General features: G+C 41.2%; 2 protein-coding genes across 4 annotated transcripts; both read left to right on the top strand.

The window, feature by feature from the left end:
* The first annotated feature begins 162 nt into the window (after nucleotides 1–162).
* Nucleotides 163–2,158, top strand: LOC311272903 (ictacalcin-like). Of its 2 annotated transcripts, none has more exons than XM_084379647.1 (3): nucleotides 163–243; nucleotides 1,525–1,670; nucleotides 1,857–2,158. In XM_084379647.1, the coding sequence occupies exons 2-3, from the start codon at nucleotides 1,533–1,535 to the stop codon at nucleotides 1,998–2,000; spliced, it is 282 nt and encodes a 93-aa protein (XP_084235773.1). In that variant the 5' UTR covers nucleotides 163–243; nucleotides 1,525–1,532; the 3' UTR covers nucleotides 2,001–2,158. The 2 variants fall into 2 exon arrangements, with proteins under 2 accessions (XP_084235773.1, XP_084235774.1); XM_084379648.1 differs by having other exon boundaries at nucleotides 185–243; nucleotides 1,522–1,670.
* Nucleotides 2,159–4,670: 2,512 nt separating this feature from the next.
* On the top strand, nucleotides 4,671–18,062 carry snx27a (sorting nexin 27a). Of its 2 annotated transcripts, none has more exons than XM_084380241.1 (13): nucleotides 4,671–5,112; nucleotides 8,574–8,799; nucleotides 8,970–9,162; nucleotides 9,533–9,597; nucleotides 10,570–10,674; nucleotides 10,873–10,951; nucleotides 11,255–11,418; nucleotides 12,920–13,009; nucleotides 13,867–14,016; nucleotides 15,185–15,313; nucleotides 15,576–15,635; nucleotides 15,819–15,867; nucleotides 17,455–17,660. In XM_084380241.1, the coding sequence occupies exons 1-13, from the start codon at nucleotides 4,802–4,804 to the stop codon at nucleotides 17,484–17,486; spliced, it is 1,653 nt and encodes a 550-aa protein (XP_084236367.1). In that variant the 5' UTR covers nucleotides 4,671–4,801; the 3' UTR covers nucleotides 17,487–17,660. The 2 variants fall into 2 exon arrangements, with proteins under 2 accessions (XP_084236367.1, XP_084236366.1); XM_084380240.1 differs by lacking the exon at nucleotides 17,455–17,660 and adding an exon at nucleotides 17,752–18,062 and having other exon boundaries at nucleotides 4,672–5,112.
* Nucleotides 18,063–21,598: the final 3,536 nt, after the last annotated feature.

Below are 21,598 nucleotides of genomic sequence, written 5' to 3'. Positions count from 1 at the left end.
TTCTAGGTAACAATACATAAATACAGTGCTTTTTTAAAAAAAACTTTTTCCAAGAATGACTTAAGAACAAAGTAACAAGACACGGGGGGAGGAGTAGGAGCGGCTGGAGATGAAGGGAGCATTATGGAAGGAGGGATAGAGGGTGTGGTGGTGTATAAAGCATCCTTTGCATCCATTTCTCCGTCACTGCTGCTCCTCTACAACTGACTTTCACTCTCTGGTCTCCTCAAATCTCCAGTTTTGGTGAGTAGAAAATCTAAACATTGTTGATGTGTTTGTCGTTTGATTTTCTAACTTGAAAATATGTGCCAAAACTGGAAATTGTTTTGACTTTTTAATGCCATTTCAATGAGTTTTACCTGTGTAAAAAAAAAAACATAACAGCTGTTAAGTTACCAGCTCTGTGTGCATTTTGTGTTTTTGAGCCAACTATGGCTTCTCTTCACTGTTTGTGAAAGCTGCATCAGCTGCATTGCTCATTTTTGCTCCGATGGCAGTTCTTTGGCAGCTTTTAGTCTGGAAATCTCCCTCCACTGGTGCATTGTACATTCAGGAGTTAGCATCAAGTTTTCATCCTTATTTTTAATTACAACCCAATTAAACAGTGGAACAGTAATATGGTTTTAATTTTGTGCTATCTTCCTCCACAATTCCCATCTGTTTACAAACCCTCAGTTTCCTCAGCTTACCACACCCCAGAGAGGGAGCAGCAGCACCGTGTGAGTCAACCAGACCTGACTCTCTTGGGTTCATGGTGTCAGTGGAAAAAACACTTTTCAGACATACAGCATTGAGAGAACAGACTTTACACACCACTACTGGGACTTAAATCAAGTCTTGACCTGCTTCTTTACCTAGTTCGACTGAGTTACCTGGAGAGATTAAACTGTTGCCATAACAATGTCCTGTGTCACTCGGCAGAGATGCTGCGTTAGAGACCGGTGACAGGGGGAAATAAGAGTGGCTGGGCCCTGGTGGAAACCCAGGGTGTATTTATATCTCCAGCTCCACGGAAAACTCTGAGAAAAACATGGGCAGGGAAAAAAGCAATGATGTCTCTGCTTAGGAGCCTTTAATGAATCCTTGATGGACACATTTTACCAATATGTTGTCTCTATAATTACAATATATGAATAAATTAGTCACAGATTTTAAAGATCCATTACTCAGATTCTTCTTCCCTTCACTGCGACGGAACCCGCTCCCTCAGGTTGTGGATATAAATGCTGTCCTTTGTTGACATTCAATCTGACCACATGCCACATGATCCATTTAAGTGTGCACCACTGAAAGTTAACAGGCCTTCACTCTGCCTCTAGATGGAGCAACAGCAGCATTGACTGAGAGCACGATCCTTCATCCTTTCTTCTGAAAATATAAAGAACAAATACGAGTCCAATCTGATCTGAACAGTCTCCATCGTGTTGTATGAAAACTCACTGATGACAACCAATGCAGGGACATGAGGAAAAATTGCACGTGTCAATATTTAACTCTTTTTTTCTCTCTGTCCTCTTTAAGCAGCTATCATCATGTCTGACATGCAGAAGGCTATATCCCTCGTCATCGAGACCTTCTGTAAATACTCTGGCAGGGAGGGGGACCCAACCACCCTGACTAAGGCAGAGCTGAAAGAGTTGCTTCAGAACGAACTTGGAGAACTGGTGGGGGTGAGTGACCTCTGACCTCTCTATCTCAGCCCTGCACAACCAACAGGATGCACACTGGCTTACTGTGCATTTGTTTCCTTGGTTTATGATCAGTGAGAGTGATGCTAAGAACAAAACAAAACAGAATAATGTGTGTCACTGGATGTTGTGAATAAACAGTCTACATTTCACTGTTCTGGCATGCAGAAAGCCCCTGACAAGGCAGCAGTGGACCGCATCTTCAGTGACCTGGACAGTAACCAGGACAACCTTGTGGACTTCACTGAGTTTGGCAGGATGTTCATCTGCCTCACTACGATGTGCCACGAGTTCTTCACTAAGAAAAAATAGGAATCTAAGTGCAGCAAAGAGAGCTGCCTTCCTGTGAAAAAGAGGAGTGCCCTATGACCACTGCTCTGAAGAAGGAATGAATAATTACTACTTGCTTATTTAACATGAGGTCACAAAAAATATATTGTAACGCACAATGAAATAAACTTTAAACCACACTTGACTTGTACACTTTGAGCATTATTGCATGGTCAGGGGGACAATATCTGTCACAACACCAGATGGTTGCGCAGAAATGTCAGCCTCATGGTCTAAGTAAGGTTATGATACTTGTGATACTGACCCAAAACACTTGAAGTGGTTAAGTTTTGTAGACATTAAGCAAGAGCTGCACAATATGGTAACAAAAAAAACATCATTTTGTGATTATTTTGATAAATATTATGATTACTGAAGATAATAATTATTGCGTCACAGTTTTCATTTTCACTGACAAAACATATGCCACCATGATGATGTGACATTTGTTGGAGTTTGTACCCAACAAACATTTTTTTTTGATCTGGAGAATAAGACTTGTAGACCAGGGCATCATATTGCGATTTTCGATAATATTTTGATTAATTGTGCAGCCCTACGCACATTTTTCAAGGCTAAAATCAGGAAAAGGACTCCCGCACACTGTCCACTTCACTTGAATTTAAGTTTATTGACAACAACGTTTCGGTACTTAGACCTTCATCAGGTAATCTTACAAGACAATGGGGGAGGCTGTCTTAAGTAGGGTTGTGGACGCGCATGGCCCAATCAGGCCACACCGCGGACAGACGACAGAAGGGTAAAATCAGGAAATGAAAATAATAACAGCAGGTTACAGCACATTTTAAAAACTCTCTATTTAAAGCATGACTGAGTAACTTCTGAAGGAAGTAATAACATAATGTTTCTCTCAAAATGAAATGTTAAATTCATTGGCTGACTTTTATGTCTCATGTTTTCCTCTGTGTGGCTTTCCCGTGGGTGCCCCACTTCTCTTGCACAGACCCAAGATATGCAGGTTACATGAACTGTAAACTGTAGATGGCCTTTAGGTGTGACTGTGGATGCAGTTGTCTGTATGTGTTAGCCCTGTGAGAGACTGGCGATCTGACCTGGTCGCCCTGCCTTTCACTCTGTGTATGTCAGGCTGCTGTTGTTACCACATGCAATAATAGTAGTTTGCCTAACATTATGAGCAAATTGATACTTCTGTTTGTAGTAGATCGGTACATTTCGGACTCCAGTCCATGATCCATATCTGTGACATGTGTCACTGAGACAACTATAAACTGTATCATTAATATTCTTTTCACGTCATACATTTTTACCAGTAATGAGTAATCATCATGTGCCTCAAGGACTGACAACCTGTAAGTTTTCATTCCATACAAATACTGCAGCAGGTGACTTCACTGATTAGCTCTCCCTCTCTGTTTGAGGCTCAGTAATCAGCACCTCCATTGCACATGATTGCCCGTCCCTGCCTCGATGAATTACACAAGATAACAGGAGGCAAAGCACAGAAATATCAGTGTTAAGTATCACTTTTTAAACTCACAACAAGGGGCGGTAGGGAAAAGAGAAATAGAGACCAAGAGAGAAAGGGGAAGGACGACTAAAGCAACAAGTGGAAAACCTCTTGGGCAATCTCCACCTATAAAAATAGTTAAAATTATTTGAGGTGAAAAGCCCCAATGAACATGGGTGAGTGCCAGCCTTCTCTGGTATTAAAAGCTGCCTTTCAAGGGAATCTGCTTGTTTCTGTGTTGTTTTCAAAAAGACTTTACACAGTTAAAAGCCCCCATACACACTGACGATCATTTTGTAAGACTGGCTGCTGAGTTTGTGAAAAGAGGCAATGACTCTCAGGGCTTATATAACTGTCTGTGCTGCAGACAGTCATTTTATGAAAGATATTTATATGCTGGAAATAATAGCATTGAACAATAGTTAATAGAACAGTAAATAAGAATTTAAAAAGACAGACATGGAGTTGGGAGGACCCTCGCATTTAATTTTTAAAAAGGTCTACATTGTTATTGAAATATTTCCAAAGATAGGCCTAACTACGTTGGCCCTGAGGCTGAAAACACAATTACATTTCTGAAAACACAAAAACATTTCACAAAACACAACAGCATTTTGGGAAATCACAGCAACATCTTGATAAGTTGTCACTGTGTTTTATGAAATGTCGTGTCTTCCGAGATGTCATTGTGTTTTGTTTAATTGCGTTGTGTTTTGTTTAATTGCGTTGTGTTTTCCAAAAATGTCATTGTGTTTTCCTAATGGCACTTTGTCTTGTTTAATTGCATTGTGTTTTGTGAAATGTTGTTGTGTTTTCCTAAGTTTTCTGTGTTTTCTGAAATATCTTTGTTTCTTCCAAAATGTCGTTGTGTTTTGTGAAATCACGTTGTGTTTCACTAAATGTTCTTGTGTTTGGACCCTCTGGGCCACTGTACCTATCTCTATAAAATAAGTATATGCATATTCGTATGAAACTCTGGACGGTTAAAATGTATGACAATAAATTAAAAAAAAAAAAAAATGTAGGGATATTTTCAAGAAATACCTGGTGTGAAGCCAGAACGATGAACAACTTGACATTGTTCAGTCGTTAATCATACAACACGGACCAGACTTTCGGTGACGCCTCCGGGAGGTCACGTTGTGTGGCCGTGTCTCGTGACGCTACCGAGGGGCGGGTTATCAACAACAGAGTCGGTCTGTGGAGCTAACGTTACGGAGGGACAGAGCTCGAGTGTTGTTTTGAATTTGCTAGAAGACACCGACTGGAAGGGGGGCCAGGGCCTGTGGATAAGATGGCGGATGTAGGAGGCGATGAAACTCGGTCCACTCTCCCTTCGGCATCCCGTAACGGTCCGGTTGTGGCTTCGTCCGCGAGCACCGCGGGCCAGAACGCGCCCATGGTAACGTCAGGTCCACGGATGGTGAGGATCGTCAAGTCGGAGTCGGGCTACGGGTTCAATGTTCGCGGTCAAGTCAGCGAAGGAGGACAGCTCCGGAGCATCAACGGGGAACTGTACGCTCCTCTTCAGCATGTCAGTGCTGTTTTGCCCGGAGGTGCGGCGGACCGAGCTGGGATAGCGAAGGGTGACAGGATCCTGGAGGTGTAAGTCAGCCCCTGTTCCGTTAAACTGAGCCAGGTTGTTAGCAAGAAAGGCTAGCTAGCCAGTTTAGCCCGTGTTGATCTAATTTCAAGCACACATTAACCTTCTTCAAGGTAGCCGCTTCGCCACCTGTCTGTTATGATAAAAAAGTAGCTGTTTACCTAACTAACTAGTTATTTTTCAGGTCTACGGCCATTTGCACCTCTGTGGACATTTGGTAATGTAGCTACATCAAGCTAACGCTAGTGAGTTAGCCGTAACTAGAAAGCTAACCAGCTTACATAAGTTGGACAACAGGCTGTGCATGTTGATTAGCTTTGGCTAGCTAGCGAGCCAGGTAGCTAACGTGTTGTTCAGCTTGCCCTTTGCGCAGGGCTCCAGCATGACTGTAAGGACAGAATATAATTGACATTGCATTGTCATGTGGATGAAGGTAGGGATGTCTATTTTGACCCTGGCCGGAGACAGTGGATGGCAGTGTTGTCACTCAAATTCAACATCATATGGTGTGAGTGTGTTCGCTTCTTGACTTGAAGAGACCGCTTGACAGACAGACTAACCTTCACAATAGCTGTTTACATGGGACAGTATTAGGTGCTGTCCATTGTTTTTGCCTTGTATCCCCAATCAGTATACGTGAATGATGTTGATATACATGGCCTGATACTGGAGACATCTTGTAGGAGTGATTTTCTGTTCAGTCAAACTCTTGTTGTCATGCCAGGAAAAGTCAGGGTTTTTCCCTAGAGGAGTTTTTAATGGAAATCACCCAATAGTATCTTCATGAACTTTTAGCAGATATATAATAGTCAACTCTTAACCCCCACAGGGTTTATGTTTGCAGACAGACACATTTCTAATAATGACATCAATCTCCTACCATGGTTGTAGGCCTGGGCTCTAATAAAGGGTAAATACAGGAACCACATAAAGGGAACCAAATGTTTATAGTAAATGATAATGTACAACCTCTAAAGTTTATCATTTTTGGCCTGGCCTGGCCTTATTATCAGGATTTGAGAAGTTAAGACATGTTCGTGTGTTACTGTGAACTTGATTATAGGCTAAAGTTAGAATAAGTGAGAAGAGAAACAGAAAACAAGGAACACTTCTCTACTTCCACTTGCTGAGGCAACAAAAAGCTTTTACCTAATCTGTGTTTTTCCATTTTTACTGCTAAATTTCTTCCTGGTCATATGACAGGACCAGTGCTTATCATGTGACTTATTAACCAGCTTGACCATTTCGCAAAAACTCAAAGAATCATCATGTTTACTATGTCATATGTCAGCACTTTGCTTCGATTTATGATCGAGGACAGGGAACAATGTTGCTTCATTGGTGATAAACAGCTGATGTTTATTTACAGACTCTACTGACTGCCGCCTGAGTGTAGTTTGTGTAAAACATCATATTTTAGTCACATTTAGAGAGAAATTGATTCTAAAAATGAACGTGCTAGTCTCTACCAGAGGCAATAATTTCAGGAGGTTTTGTTTGGCTTGTAGGCCATGAGTGGACAACTTGCCCATTATCATCTACAAATACAGTATAAGTGCTTTGTTCAGTGAAACTATTCAGTATCTTACTATTGAAGCTGGTAGAGAGTTTAAGAGCTTTTGCTTATCTGTCCTCATATTAACATTTTGTTTGTTTTCTATTGTTTGTCAGGCATCACTTTAGATTCTGGTAAATTGATTCAGGAATTTTGCCAGTGTTGATCTTTTACAGGCTAAATATTTAATTAAAACATACTCACCACATTATTTGATAAAGAAAATGGCAGATAACCAAATAATTGCAGCCCTACTTCAGTGTTAATATCTGTCTTACCGTAATTCAAATTTGCTTAACAGCAACTGACCCACTTCCCTGGCAGGCATTGCATTGTAAAGATAAAGAAAAAATGCTTGTTTGGTACAGACCCCATGAAATGTCTCATCATCACAATTTTAATTGTTTTTCAGTGAAAAAAAAAGAGGCAAAATGATAATAATAATCATATTGTAATTGAAATATCTGTCAAAATAATCACAATTTTAGCATATTGTGCAGTCCTTTTACTAATACACATACACATTTATTAACAATAATTGAGACACAGTGGACAAATAGTGGACAGACCGATGCTCGCGCTCTCGCTTGCTCCCTCCTCTCCTGTGTGTCCTGCTGTCTCTCATAGGAAGATTAGCAGAGACACCTGATGCTGGTGCCATCTGGCCTCGGCAAAGCCAGGAAGGGAGGTGTCTCACAGCACCAAAGGAAAGGGAGACGTTAGAGATGACCTGGTTACTCAGCACTCTCAACACTGTGTTTATCAATAAAAGACAAAATGCACTGACATTACCACACGCCCACAAAGGAAAATGAACATTTGCAGCAATTGGTTAACATTTCATACTCATTTTTACCAACAGGACCAATCCACATTAGATACACTTTCTGTGTCGAGGCATTAGAAAATTCAGTGTTTAGCTGCATTTATTCAGTCACAGCATGCCGTCGACTCGACTGTTATTGTTGGCAGGTTGGGATTGGCAACCATATTGAGAAATTGGCAACTAATTCTTAGCCTTTGGCAACCATTTTTTTTTACATTTGAAAATAGGGATATCAAACAGTATACCGTGCAATATTCTTTAAATATTTATTTCATTTATTTTATTTACACATTGCTGTCGTAGTCGTAACAGGAACCAGACAACACCATACATGCACTGGTGCATTTACTCGCATGCGTACAGGCATCAAAATGAATATTCAAACGGTTTCATATATACAGAATTGTAATGTTTCGATACTTTGATATTTGTGACACCTCTATAAAGTATTATATAAAACATAGACTGCAAAGAATTCGATTGTTCAGTTACTGTAACAGACTTTCAGACATTCTTTAATGTCACATCTTCATTATTAAGCTGTTGTTTAATGGCACCATATCTTAATCATTCAGAATATAAGGTGACAAAAAAATGGCAACCATATTTTCCGTTTTGGCAACCAAAAGCTGAAACTTTTAAAAGTTAGCATTGCGCCCCTTTTAGTGCCAAAGCTATTTGTGGCTTCTTGTTACTTAACATAAAGATGAATACTTCCTGGATTTTTTAGGGAGATTGGTATTTGATGCTGTGAGATACTCTGTGTTAAAGTATTGGAATTGGTATCAGGAAAGAAATAGTTGGAATGGAGCCTTATTATTTGAACCAGAAATCAATTTGTCATATTTCCTCACTGAACTATGCTACACTTATTTGACACCATATTAGCCTGATAAAGGTACAGTCAGGCCCTTCCCTGGTCAGTGCCAAATCTGTCCCCTTCTGTGTGTAAACAGTTGATCATCTGCCATGTTGAAACATAAACTGATTATGTGAAAAACTAGAATAGAGGGAATAGAGGGTTTTTAAAACTCCTCGCTGACTTTCTTTCTGTCTCTCCCCCCACTTTACTTTCCCTCCAGTAATGGGGTCAGTGTGGAAGGTGCCACCCATAAGCAGGTGGTGGATCTGATCCGAGCAGGGGAGAAAGAGCTGGTTCTGGCTGTGCTGTCTGTCCCAGCTCAGGAGGCCGATGGGTTGGAAGGAGGAGAGGAAGTCCAACCCAACTACGACTACAGTGACAAGCAGGCCGTGCCCATTTCAATTCCCACATACAAACATGTAGAGCAGCACTCCGAGAGGTTTGTGGTGAGTGCTGATTTGAGTCATTACCTTATTTTTTTTTTTCTCTAAAGCAGGTAGAAAACTTGTTTTTCCGATGTCGGTATTAAAAAAAAAAAGTATCATTCCTGATTGTAAACATTAATTCCCTCTACTCTAATGCACTACAATCTGTCTGTCCCGTCTTTGTCTCACAGGTGTACAACGTGTACATGTCAGGTAGACAGCTGTGCTCAAAGCGCTACCGGGAGTTCGCCATCCTGCACCAGAACCTAAAGAGGGAGTTTTCCAACTTCAACTTCCCAAAGCTTCCCGGTAAATGGCCCTTCTCCCTGTCTGAACAGCAGCTGGATGCTCGCCGCAGAGGCCTGGAGGAATATCTCGAGCGAGGTAGGCTTGCTTGGAAAGGTCACTGGCTATAAACCCACTCGTGTGTTGATTTTCAACATGGGCAAAGACAAAAGGCTTTTTCTTTTTTCATTTCGAGAAGAATTGCAGCTCTATTTTCAAAGAACAAGTAAAGTATTTAGACACATCAAAATCCATAATAACCATACATACCAAGACAAGGAATAATTACATTTTTCATCCAGAAATCGTATTGTAGTTAGGATAGAAAACAGGGCAAGTACTGGCTGTGGTAATACATTAAATCTGAACACAAGATACAGCCAAAGTGACATTTTCCTGTCCTCCTTTATTTGATTTACTTTGGCCTCCCTCTCTTCCTCTCCACCTTTCTCTGTCTCTATATCTCTAGTTTGCTCTGTGCGGGTGATCGGGGAGAGTGACATCATGCAGGAGTTTCTCTCTGAATCAGATGAGGTATGCGTCCCATTTATTGTTGTTCTGATATGGACTGTACTGGAGTGTAGCTCCTTTTGATTCTGAGCTGAGTGGGAGAAAGGTTTTCTGCATCTCTGTTGAAACTTTCTTCGATGTACAACATGTGTCTTGTCAGACAGGGAATGTGTACAGCACCACAGTACCTTCTTGTTTTTCACAGTTAGATCAAAATTTAGCTTTTCTAATAGTTCATAATAGGACTATATTTGTCTGTAAGTATTAGATATTATATAGTGCACCTATTGAGAGGATTTTAGGTTTGTAAAAACTTGTGATGAAATGATGAATACATGTTTAACTCCCCTTTGTCTTTCGGTATAAAAAAGGAGACTTATTGCCTTAAACAAGCATTAGCAGGAATGGCAGTTGAGTTCAATTACTTGAAAGTAGCTGGTGGCCAATCATGTCTAAACTGGAGAGCTAAACAACAAATAGGTAAATGATAAGTTCACCCAAAAATGAAAAGTCATCCATTATCTACTCACTATCATGCCGATGGAAAGTCAGGTGAAGTTTCATAGTCCAAAAACATTTCTGGAGATTCACAGCAAAACAGCATTGCGGCATTCTCCTAAACAACCGATGTAGATGGGGACCTGGTTTGAAACATGAGGCTGAGTAGATAATGACTTAATAATCATTAATAATCATTTTTGGGTAAACTGATCCTTAAATTGTACTCCCTGTCTCGTGCTTTGAGGAATAACGGCAGCAGAGACAAATGCAATTCTACTGAATTAATCCAGCACTCAAGGAGAATTAGGATTTCTAACAGATAGGAGGTCTAGTTTAGATATTTCTTGTTTGTTTGTTTAATCAAGAAGGACTTACCAATAATTCCGAACCAACACATGTATGCACCCTCATACAAGCTGACACACACCCTTGTTAATCCACACGAGTTAGTGCAGCTCTACAGCTGTTCTCATTATGTGCTGCTTCACTGTGCAGAACTACAATGGAGTAACAGATGTAGAACTGCGGATAGCCCTGCCAGACAAGACCACCATCTCTGTCAGAGTCCGCAAGAACAGCACCACAGATCAGGTGTACCAGGTGAGAACACATGACATCTGGGATGAGGCTCTCACAAAGCTATATTGTACAGTTTATTGCCCCATTGTTTGGTTCCAGCTGGAATTGTAATAAGTGTATTAAGTGTGCAGACACGCTGAATAAACTTTGGTGATGCAATAAAAATTCTAAAACCAGTGTTTTTCTTACATAACTAACTCTGTATTGCTCTTCCTGTAGGCATTAGTGTTAAAGGTTGGAATGGACAGTATTATGGCGAGCTACTTTGCCCTTTTTGAAGTCATCAACCACTCCTTTGGTAAGAACCGTGTGTGTATTTGATGCTTATGAGTTTTTCAAAGTGAAGTTCACATACTCTCATGTGTTAAATTTAAAAGAGCCCCCTTGGGTGTCTTCATCACATGACCACTAGTTTTCTAAAGAAAGACCTGTACCCTCCCACTGGTGAGTTTAATCCATTTAGCCTAGAGTTACGTGTGAGGTTTTGGACAGCAAGGGCAGGTAATTGGGTACAGGCTAGAATTTTTTTAATGACTAAACAGACACCCCCCCTCCTTTTTAACTCCTTCCTAATCTCTCTCCTCCTTTCTTTTTGTTGCAGTGAGGAAGCTGGCACCTAACGAGTTTCCCCACAAGCTTTATGTGCAGAATTACACGTCGGCAGTGCCGGGGACCTGCTTGGCGCTTCGCAAATGGTTGTTCAGCTTCCAGGAGGAGGAGTTGCTAAGGGACAACCCGCTGGCACTGCACTATTGCTTCCACCAGGTAATAACAATAATCGAATCCCACTTGCTATGGACTTAAGGAAACTCTGCACTTTTTTTTCTTCTTCAAGAAATAAACAAAATCAGGGAATTTTACTTAATTACTCTATTCTTTGACTTGTAACCACTTGTACTGGTCTAAGAATCATTCAGTTCTTTGTGTATTATCCTGTCTTTCAAACTCATTAGAGTAAAGTTGTAACAATTTTAAAGTAGTCTTGTCTTCTGTAAGGCTTCCCAACAGGCTTTGGCATTAAAACAACCAAAACCAGGCATAGTGGTAGCTGAATTCCTGCCAGCTGGGTCTGTTGAAAAATAACAATGTGACAGTCCTGGACAAAGTTTAACTTGCAATTGACATAGTAAGCTATGTCACATCTTAAACAAAATATCAAGCTGTATCAATCACAAAGTCCTACAAATGTCATCCTTAATGGAAAATGAATAGTCTGGTGCTTCGAAATGTATGAACGTATCCAGTAAACCAGAGAACTTTGATTTTCTACAAGCCAGTTAAACTTTTCCACAGTTGATGAAGTATGAAGTGTGAACCTGACAAAGTAATCATCTAATGCAAATGCACTAAAAATAGCCATAGCAGCAACAGCAGCAGCAGCAGCAGCCTACAGGCTGTCTACTGACCCAACTAAGGTCACCACCTGAAGCATTTTTGGCATGTGAGGTTTAGCAGTGACTCATTAAAGTGATTTCTATGAGTAAAGTCAGCACGGTGCTTGCACTCCTGAAAACAAACGTACCCAGAATACTTAAACCTGCAATAACTGACTTTTTTGGGCCACTCCATTGACAGCATTGACATATCATCACCTTTAGATTTGAAATGGCAAACGTTCCAGCAAAAGTTGCATTTGCACGTCTGGCAGTTATGGAGCAACATTGTCATTCATTTTGAGTCCAGTGTTCACTTTCTTTTAGCTCTTTTTGGTCTCCTTCATCTCCTGAGGAAAATATCTGCCTCCTTAACTGCTAATCGCTCCACTATGTTCACTGGCTAGTCACTAACTGTGTCTGTCTAGTGCTGGGCACCCACTGAGCAGGTAGTGTCCAGTTGGTTATAGAGGTTTCTGAGTGAACACAGCCACCTGCTGTGGCTGAAAACAAAGCTGTGAGAGCAGTGAGAGTGAATCAAAACAGTGAATTTGCAGCCAAATAGCTAAACAATCAGCTGAAACTGATGATAAAGCTCTGTGAAGCCTAGTAGAGCTAGAGACTTAGGTACTAATTCTCTGGAGGTTCATCATTACGAGTGACCCCTTTACTAAGTCATATTGTTATTTCATACATTGTTATATATAACATGTAAATTATGGAGAGGAGTTGAAGAGTTGTTATTTGTTGAACTCGTTTACGTGAGCCAAAATATCTTGCTCAATGTTTTTAATGACTAATCATTTTTGTGCAGTGAACCACAAATGATATATGGTGTTGTATCTCTTCATGCCGCCCCAACCCCCTACCCACCCCGCCCCCTGTTTGTCTAGGCATTGGAAGATGTGAAGAAGGGATTCATAAAAACAGAGGACAAATCCTACCAGCTGCAGAAGCTGGCAGAGCAGCGCAAGATGGCCACGGTCAGTCCCACAGACCACTCTTTGTTCGGGGAGGGGATTGGGATGACTACACTTTTTGCCTGCTGACCAGAGCCATCACCAAAACGTTACCAAATGAAAATGGACAGAAAAGCCAGAACCCCTTTCACACCATAGAATACAGCCCTCTGTGGTGTTCAGAGATACAGCCATTGAGTTTATATTGATGTTTGTAAAACATTAACTGAAAGTGGCATGTGTGACGGTGGGGGTTCCTCTGTGTGAACTCCATTTGCAACTGTGTAGCTCTCAGCACAGCATTTCCAAACTCTTAAAGGGCCACCTTTTAGATAAATGAATGTGAAAACAAAAGAATAGTTTACATGTAATGTAATGATCTCATTGTTCTGAATGTTAGGCAGTATCTGATATCACAACTGTTCATGCAAATAGGAAACCTGCCTCGCTGCTTTGGGATCAGGGACTGAAACGAACCAGGTTTGAAACCCAAATATTTGGTTAGGGTACACACTTTACTGTATCTCTTAAAAGTCTGAATGTGCCTGCATATAGTCCAATATAGTGATCCAAAATAACTAGAGAAAAAACTTACTACTAAAGTCAGTTTTCACAGCTTGACAGTTGCCCCTTTACTCTGCGCTCTCCTTCCAAGGAATCTGGCCTCATGAAACAAGTTTCTCATAAACTGAAATACTCTAATATGTCATTATTGGGACAGTAATGTAGTTAAGGGTAGGCGAGAACTCTAGTCGCAGCTTGTTAACAGGGTTTTTAACTGGATTAAGGAAAGAGACGTAAACATAATCTTGTTTTCCATAACCTTGTTGCTTATAGTATTAGCGACTGATGTATGCGCTCTGTAATACTTTGTCTGTTAGTACCTGAGTCTGCTGCGGACATGTGAGGGCTACAATGAGGTGGCGTTCCCCCACTGCGCCTGTGACTCCAGGAGGAAGGGACACGTCATCACAGCTATCAGCATCCATCACTTCAAGCTGCACGCTTGTACTGAGGATGGCACGCTGGAGGTGAGTGTTTGTGCTTCTTAAATAATGTTTAAATACAGTACAATTAGAGGGTCCAACTGATCACTTTGCAAGGCAACATTCTATTTTTTTTTACCCTTTAGTAACAATATGTTTAGTCTTTCATTTTTAAATGTAATGATTATTTCTCAGAAAATATGTTTGCCAAAATAGATTTCCTGTGAATCACAGTAGGGGTGCACAATATAGATTTTTTTTCAGCTGACACTGATATCCAATAACTTCCAATACCTTCTTCTCAAGGCTAATATTGATAAGTTAACCTAAGCAGAACCAGAACCAGAACCTAAGAAAGTAGTAGAATAGGTTTACATATTTTAATTTTCAAAAAACACCTTCTTTTTATCTCAGGGTGCATTGCTGCAGCACCCCTTTACACACTGTGTCTTGAACACGCCGTTTTGGCTACAGAGTGAGAAATCTCGCCTTTGTTCAATCATTGGTGAGAGTTGCACATGCGCATCACTCAACAGACAGGACGTAGCCAATCAGAGGCAGAGTAGGGCGGGTCATGTCGAGCAAGGTAGTGTGATCTAAAATAACACTGCTACAGCATTAGCAACTGTATGTCTGCTGACCGACTGGAGTGTATATATTTTATAATAGATAATATATATTTATATAACGCCTGTTACATAGTGACGCACAGAAGTTACGGAAGTAAAGGCTCGACTCCAAACCAGGCGTTTCAGGCAGTGTTTTGTTAAAGATAATCGACTTTTTCCCTCCCCTCTGAACCCTTGTGGGAACATGTGTTAAAAATGACAATGTGTTTTTCTTTGTGTTCCTTTGACACAATGTGACTAGCTCCATGCCCAGGTGCAGCAGTTTGACATTAGGTGCACACCGGGCTGCACTTCTTCTTCTTCTTCTTTGTTCTTGTTTCATGTTTATTAGCAGATCACAAACCAACTTTAAAGAAAGCAATTTGGCTTCATAATGTCGACCCTATTTATCAACCAGAAAGTCATGGTTACTCACTCATGGTTACTTACTTAAATAGCCAGTAATACAAATTTCCCTATTACAGGCCAGTAAATATTTGGTCTGATCTTTATCGTGCATCACTAAATCAAACCAATGTTAATCTAAACATTTGCATACCTGTGAATGCACGGGGCTCACCTCCTGTGAACTGTGTCTTCTTCAGAACCAGGTGATAGCTTTTGAGTGGGGGGAGATGCAGCGCTGGGACACTGATGAGGAGGGGATGGCCTTCTGCTTTGAGTACGCCAGAGGAGAGAAGAAACCTCGCTGGGTCAAGATCTTCACTCCATACGTGAGTGTTTACACACCTCAACTGCTGTATTATTGTGTTTATTTATTCACTTGGTTGGACTTTGCAGTCTTTGATTGACAGATGTTGTGATTTGGAAAAGAACAAGTGGCTGTAAGATTACACTAACACTTTGTATTTGATTTGATAGTCAACACACTTGACTTTACATGTAATCAAATCAGTAGTAGGAAGAATGAAAGACAACTCATGAAAACTTGCAGGCAGAAGGCTGAATTACAATCCTGTTCACTTTTCCTCCCAGTTTAACTACATGCATGAGTGCTTTGAGCGGGTCTTTTGTGAGCTGAAGTGGAGGAAACAGGTAAGGACCACTCCTTTCCTCTTTCTTTCTGGGAAGCACATGACTCCGTGCCAAGTTTGAAGTTCTAAACTTAGCTTATTATTACAAGTTTCTTGACAAATACAATAAGCCACTAACACGTTTTCTTCAGGCTTTTGTTGAATGTGATATGATTCATTTTATATGTACTTCTCCTGGTGTCAGGTTGAGGAAGAGGCATCTGACAAAGACAACAAAAACTGCAGCAACAATGGTGAGCAGCGAGCATGTTTTGACATGCTCTATTTTGTCATAAATACAGAGCGATAATATTGTTTGAGACACACAAAGCACAACACAACAAAGGTACCGGTACTGAAGGGTAAGAGGCTAGATTTTATCTAGGGCGAATCATGAAGATATATGTATTCAGATGTGGTACTGAGAGGTGCTTTGAATGGCAACACCCATCAAGCAACATGAATTATGCAAAACTTCCTTATCTGCCAAAAACTGAAAGGGCAAGAGCAGGGAGAGGGCTTGAAGTATGCTACCTGCTTTTATTTCTGTGTGTTAAAGGCAAAAATATACCTGAGTAGCTTCAGTTTAGTGACATTAAATTACACTCCCCTTAAAATGTACATCCAGATACGCTTTTAGTGTTTTATTGTCTCTTTTGTGCAGCTTCTATGGCATATAAGCTGAACAAAATAAAGGGGCATTGACAAAAAAAAAACGACAAAAGCTCTGGTAAATAGTCCATAAAATGAAGCTAAGTAAGGAGAGATAAATTCTCTTCCAGTGCTGTCAGATTGCTGTGAGAAGACGTATAGAGAAACGATTCCCAAACTTCAGAAAAAGATCTTCTGTGGCCTCCCCAGAGTTTTAATCACAACTCTGATGAACACACTAGACTTAAATTTCCCAAATTTAATTTGGTTTCATAAACAGAACTATTCTATATGAACGTGGGCCTAAGGCAACGCCGACGAATGAATAAACTCGTCTTTAAACACATGCAGGTGCTATTCCCGTCATTGACGCAACTAAAGATGCATTCTGATGTTGTGCTGAAGTCCGTTCCCTGGTCAAAGGCCACATCCAAATGCCTGGACTTCCCCACTTTACTGAATTAACTGAATTAAATACCCACAATTCATTCCAATATGGACATGACGTTGAAGAACTTAATATGAATATTTAAAACAATAAATATGTTTAAATGCTATTTCAAGCATGTAGTCCAGAAATAATATTATCCTACATCCAAATGCGGACATATGTAGATGTACAGGCTATAGAGGTAAATAAAACACATTTTATTATTGCAGTTTTAAGGCCGGTCTTTCAGCGGCTTTTCTTATCCTTGCAGTCTCACGCTCTTAGAGACTTGCTGTGATGACAGTGAACACGTCACAGTACGTACCGCTGAAGTCCGAAAGGGCTCAGTCTGCATGTCCAGAGGGTGAACAACAAATAATGTTGCCCTCCTTTCCTGCAATGCCACCAAATGGTGATGGTTAAGGTCATTAGGTGGCATATCAGATAAATGAAGAATAACATGTCATATAACTCCCTTATTTCATCAGTTCTGATTGTTTTTTAATGTAAATGTGTAACCATATATATTTATGATAATTTCGAACTTAAATACAGAATTGACAATTTATTTATGGGGTGTTCTGGTAAATGACCTTTCGTGGCCCACGTGCATTACCTTGGGCTGCGACACACACTGTAAAAATCACTGATATAGACAAAAGAGAGTCGTTGCGTGTATAGACATGTGACCCTCTATCAGCGCAATCTCCAAAAGGCCCACACAAGGGGAAGTTGAAACTATTTGTCCCATGTGAGACAGCACGAGGCCAGCTTTACAAGTATGTGGACTAGCAACTGCAAGGCATGAGGATGAGGGAGGAAGCTTCAAAGAACAGAGAAACCTGAGGAGAGGCTGAGATGGTTGAGGCGACAGAGGATCACAATCATTAATTGAAGCACAGAATAAATGCAGAGAAAGTTTCTTAGTGACACTGTTGCTGAGACAGACTGATCTGTGTTGTGTAGTGGCAGCATTTTTGTAAGTCACATGACATGCAGGAAAATAAAAAAGCCCATCATTCAGACTTGTTTCCTGAACCGTCTCTCTGTGTTCCAGAGTATCTGCCTCCTCTGGAGACACAGCAGAAGGGATGGCGCCACCTAGGGGGGGAGATTGCAACGTCCTAAAACCATTTGTCATCAACCCTAACTAGAACTGGTCCACTTGCATCTTCACAACCACCCCAGAGAGCGCCCATCGACAAACACAGGACTGAGCGACAGACTGAGGGGATCCATGCCCCAAAAACAAACTGGAAGTGACCTATTTGGGAAATTGGACTAGTCACACTTAACCGACCCCAGGGATACACACAGCAAGAGGAGCAATGAAGGAGAATAAACAAAAGCCAACTTTCATGTCATTTACTAGATCTCCATAGCGTTTCTGTTGTTATCCTCCATGCATCCGCCCTGTGATGTGGGGCAGGACACGAGCAGAGTCTCGCCAACCGGTCGAGACGTAACACACACATACAGCGTGTGACTGGTCAGGGTCCGACAGTGCCGAGGGGAGCACCTCGATGAATCGTTGGAGCTGACGTGACGGTCAGTTCTCCAACACGACCAACTCGGTCCGAAGCCTTCAGCATGGCCCTCGTCTGCTGAACTGAGCTGATGGAGAAGGGAGAGATACAGAAAAAAAGTGGTTTTCACTTCTTTAACAGTTAGTGATGAAGAAAGAAAGCATAATCATGCTTTACACTGATGTTGGACATTAACACAAAAATTATGTTTTCTATCTGTGAGGTCAGAGGTGTACTGTCTCTGTCAGAAGACATAGGCGACAGAAATGTTACTAACTGCAAACAGATGTGAGGGGACGTGTTCATAATAATGTTGTATGTTTAACAATCTTACTTCTGATAAAATATAGATTAATAGAAGAGCTATAATAATTGGTTTCTTGATCTAACACAATGAAACACTAACTGAATTACGTTCAAGCTGCTCTGACTAATCCCCATTTTTCACCTTGTCTTCTGGTCCAACCCACGCAACTTCAGATCGACATCTGTTGGCTGGCTGCCATTAAAAAGTGTGTATGTGGGTATATGTGTATGTTTATCCCCCTCGCAAGTGTTTGACTGTGATTTTGCAGAGCTTTGACGAGGCTTTCTCATTCCCAGCTCTGTGTGGGGATGGTGTTTTGAACAAAAGGTTGAAGGGCCAAAGTGTCGATGTCTTCGCGGGGAATCTGTCCGACCGATTGTGAAAACAAGGACAGGAGAGTGTTTAGCTGCAGTTTTCTGAGCGGGCAGCAGAGAGCAGCAGAGCGTAAGAAAGATTTAGTCGTAGGTTTTGAGCAGGAATAGAAATCTTCTCAGAGCTTCTTAAAGAGTGATCCCTCGGGCTCTGAAACTCACCCAAAAGTATCACTCCACTGCAGTTTGTGCATTAACCACATCAGGAGGACAGGTGGCGTGTGTGTGCGTGTATTTGTAGAGTAGATGGCGCATTAAGTTGTGTGCCTGCAACCATCAGCACACATAGCAATGCAGGCAGCTGTCTGCCTCTTACTGATCTAAATGAGTACAGTATTAGTCGTGTGTGTATGCATATGACATATATGACAGTTACAACTGACATATGACACAGATAATAATTTTTGTTTTAGAGCAGCATTTCAGTTCTTATCACGTAAAAAAGATAAAATGTTTTTCCTTTTTCTCTCTGTAGATGTTCAGTTTAAAACATTTTGTCTCACTTTAATTGTGTCGAAAGCACGTTTACGTTTGGACGAAAGAAAGGCTCTGTGTGGAAATGTTATGTTTGTCCCACTAAGGGCTAATGGTTTCATCCCGGCCGGTTCATTCATGTGCTTCACTCGCCTTCTGGCAAGCGACCAAAAACCTGAAAACTGAAACTGAGAGTGATGCTGGTTTATTTTATATTCACACTGACTTTGAGAGCACAAGTTCAAGTTTCAGTTTGTTAAAAAGGATTCCTTTTATTTTACCGTTGAGCTTAGCTTCTGGTTCAATAAACTGCTAAATTTGCTTTCAGTCAGTTACCTTGGAGCATGCATATTGTGAGTGTGTGTGCTGTTTGTGTGTGTGTGTGTGTGTGTGTGTGTGTGTCCTCTATGTTTATCATTGACATTGCTGATAAGCTTTAAGGCTGTGATTGGACGTGTCTGATGAGCTGTCGGTGTGAGAGCCGGCAAATGAAGATGGGGTTTTGTATCCGTACGACAGCTGAGATGCCAGACAGATGGAGACAAATGGGAGGCGTCTCCTTTTGTCTAGCTAACATTCACAGCTCCTCACACGCTTTTTCAGCATAACACAGACACACACACACACACGACTCTTTCTCCCTGCTACTCTGATTATCATTTAGTGGAACATCACAAGATATTTTGCTCTTTGTCATCCAGGTGTTGCCTCTGTTACACAACAGTCTATAGCAATACATGCCATACTGTAGTAGCATGTTGTGTGTTTTACGCACACACACACACACACACACACACACACACACACACACACACATCATTGGTAGCTAGATTGAGAAAGAGACTGCAGATTGCTGGATGGTCATTTTGACAGCCAAAGTAATAGCCAATTCAAAGATGGATGACATTAGAATTGGAGCTGTTCAACCATGATGTTTCTTTTTTTTTCTTTTTTTCATTTTAAAGATGCAGAGGGAGAGGCAGACAGAGGTGGTGTGATTTGTGTGTGTTGGCTTTTCTGTCCTCTGCTCTCATTCTCCAGGTTGGTCTCCCCATCATCACTGGGGGATGTGGTTGCCGTGGCAGCACCACGTTGGCTCCACACGCTCAGTGCAGCCTCTGTTCCTTTTATTCCTGTCAGCCAACTGACTCACTCCTCCCAATAATGTATTCAAAGCAGTGTTTTTTACTGTTTGATGTTTGTTCTCTGTCCCCTTGGCTCATGCTGCTGTGAATAGGCTTTTAGAAAGCTACTGTTTTTAAAAATATTTTGATGCTTTTGGTTCGTCGGAGCCAGGTGCCATGTCAGTCTCGGTCACGGGCAGGTGTGAATCCTGTCATTTGTCGTCCGTTTTTCGCCATCAGTGAGTTGAATGTCACAGTAACAGTGTTTGGGTCGAGGCAGAGAGATGGCAGGAATGTTAAGATGCACGTCTTTCTATGGTCGGCCGGTGTTTGTTCGTCAGTGTGCGCTGTGCTGTGGGCCACCTGTGTTTGTGTTTGAGATGCTGGACAGTCTTTGCTTGTAGGTAAATGATTATTTACAAAAAGAGGACTGAATTTCCGATAGGACTAGGTAGATACAACGAATGTTGGATTATACAGCAAACATGGTGGGGGTGAAATAAAAGGTGGAACGTGTGTGGAAGGCACAGAAAGTTTGTGTTGAGATGATGCTGTTGCTATAGTAACACATCAGTTTTTCTGAACCTCGTGCCAAACCAGCACTGATTTCCATAACATCACTGGGTGGCAGATGTGTTAGATCATGTCTGTTAGCTCAAGAGTCTAGAGAGGCAGCTCAGTCAGTCTCTTTCCTTTGACACTGTTGGTTCAGTCAAGAGCCGCAACGTCTGTCTCATCATCAGCGCTTCTGTGTAGACTTCGTCGACCTCGGGACACGTATCTGGCTCGGAGGGCATTAGCTGCCGGCTTTCCCATTTCAGCTGACATGTCCTACCCATTATTCTTAATGTGAGGGGTGGATGTAAGTGTTTGTTTTTAAAGAAAAAAAAAAGTGTTAGCCTTTGTGTAATTAATTTACGTCTTTGCTTTGAAACACGGGGCTTTTCCCACAGCAAGTAGTCAGTGTGACATTAATTAAAAACCTAAGCCTTGTTTGTCCGTCTTCAGCATAACCTGTAAATAATTGTTTTAAAAAGAAAAAGAGGAATATCTCTTGGACAAAATGCACTCTTGTTTCTCCAACTCAAAAACTTTTATTTAT

Source organism: Pagrus pagrus, assembly GCF_965226575.1.
Source record: "Pagrus pagrus genome assembly, chromosome: 17".
In the NCBI taxonomy this organism is placed as follows: Eukaryota; Metazoa; Chordata; class Actinopteri; order Spariformes; family Sparidae; genus Pagrus; species Pagrus pagrus.
The sequence above is the reverse complement of the archived record's forward strand: the minus strand, read 5'-3'. Positions and strand labels throughout refer to the sequence as shown.

What these genes read in the sequence shown, in the direction of transcription:
- LOC311272903 (XM_084379647.1), top strand. Translation starts at nt 1,533, where the DNA reads ATGTCTGACATGCAGAAGGCTATATCCCTCGTCATCGAGACCTTCTGT. An exon ending in AACTTGGAGAACTGGTGGGG is followed by an intron (nt 1,671 to 1,856) that starts GTGAGTGACCTC and finishes TCTGGCATGCAG; the next exon opens with AAAGCCCCTGACAAGGCAGC.
- snx27a (XM_084380240.1), top strand. Translation starts at nt 4,802, where the DNA reads ATGGCGGATGTAGGAGGCGATGAAACTCGGTCCACTCTCCCTTCGGCA. An exon ending in TCAAGATCTTCACTCCATAC is followed by an intron (nt 15,314 to 15,575) that starts GTGAGTGTTTAC and finishes TTTTCCTCCCAG; the next exon opens with TTTAACTACATGCATGAGTG. An exon ending in AGCTGAAGTGGAGGAAACAG is followed by an intron (nt 15,636 to 15,818) that starts GTAAGGACCACT and finishes TCCTGGTGTCAG; the next exon opens with GTTGAGGAAGAGGCATCTGA.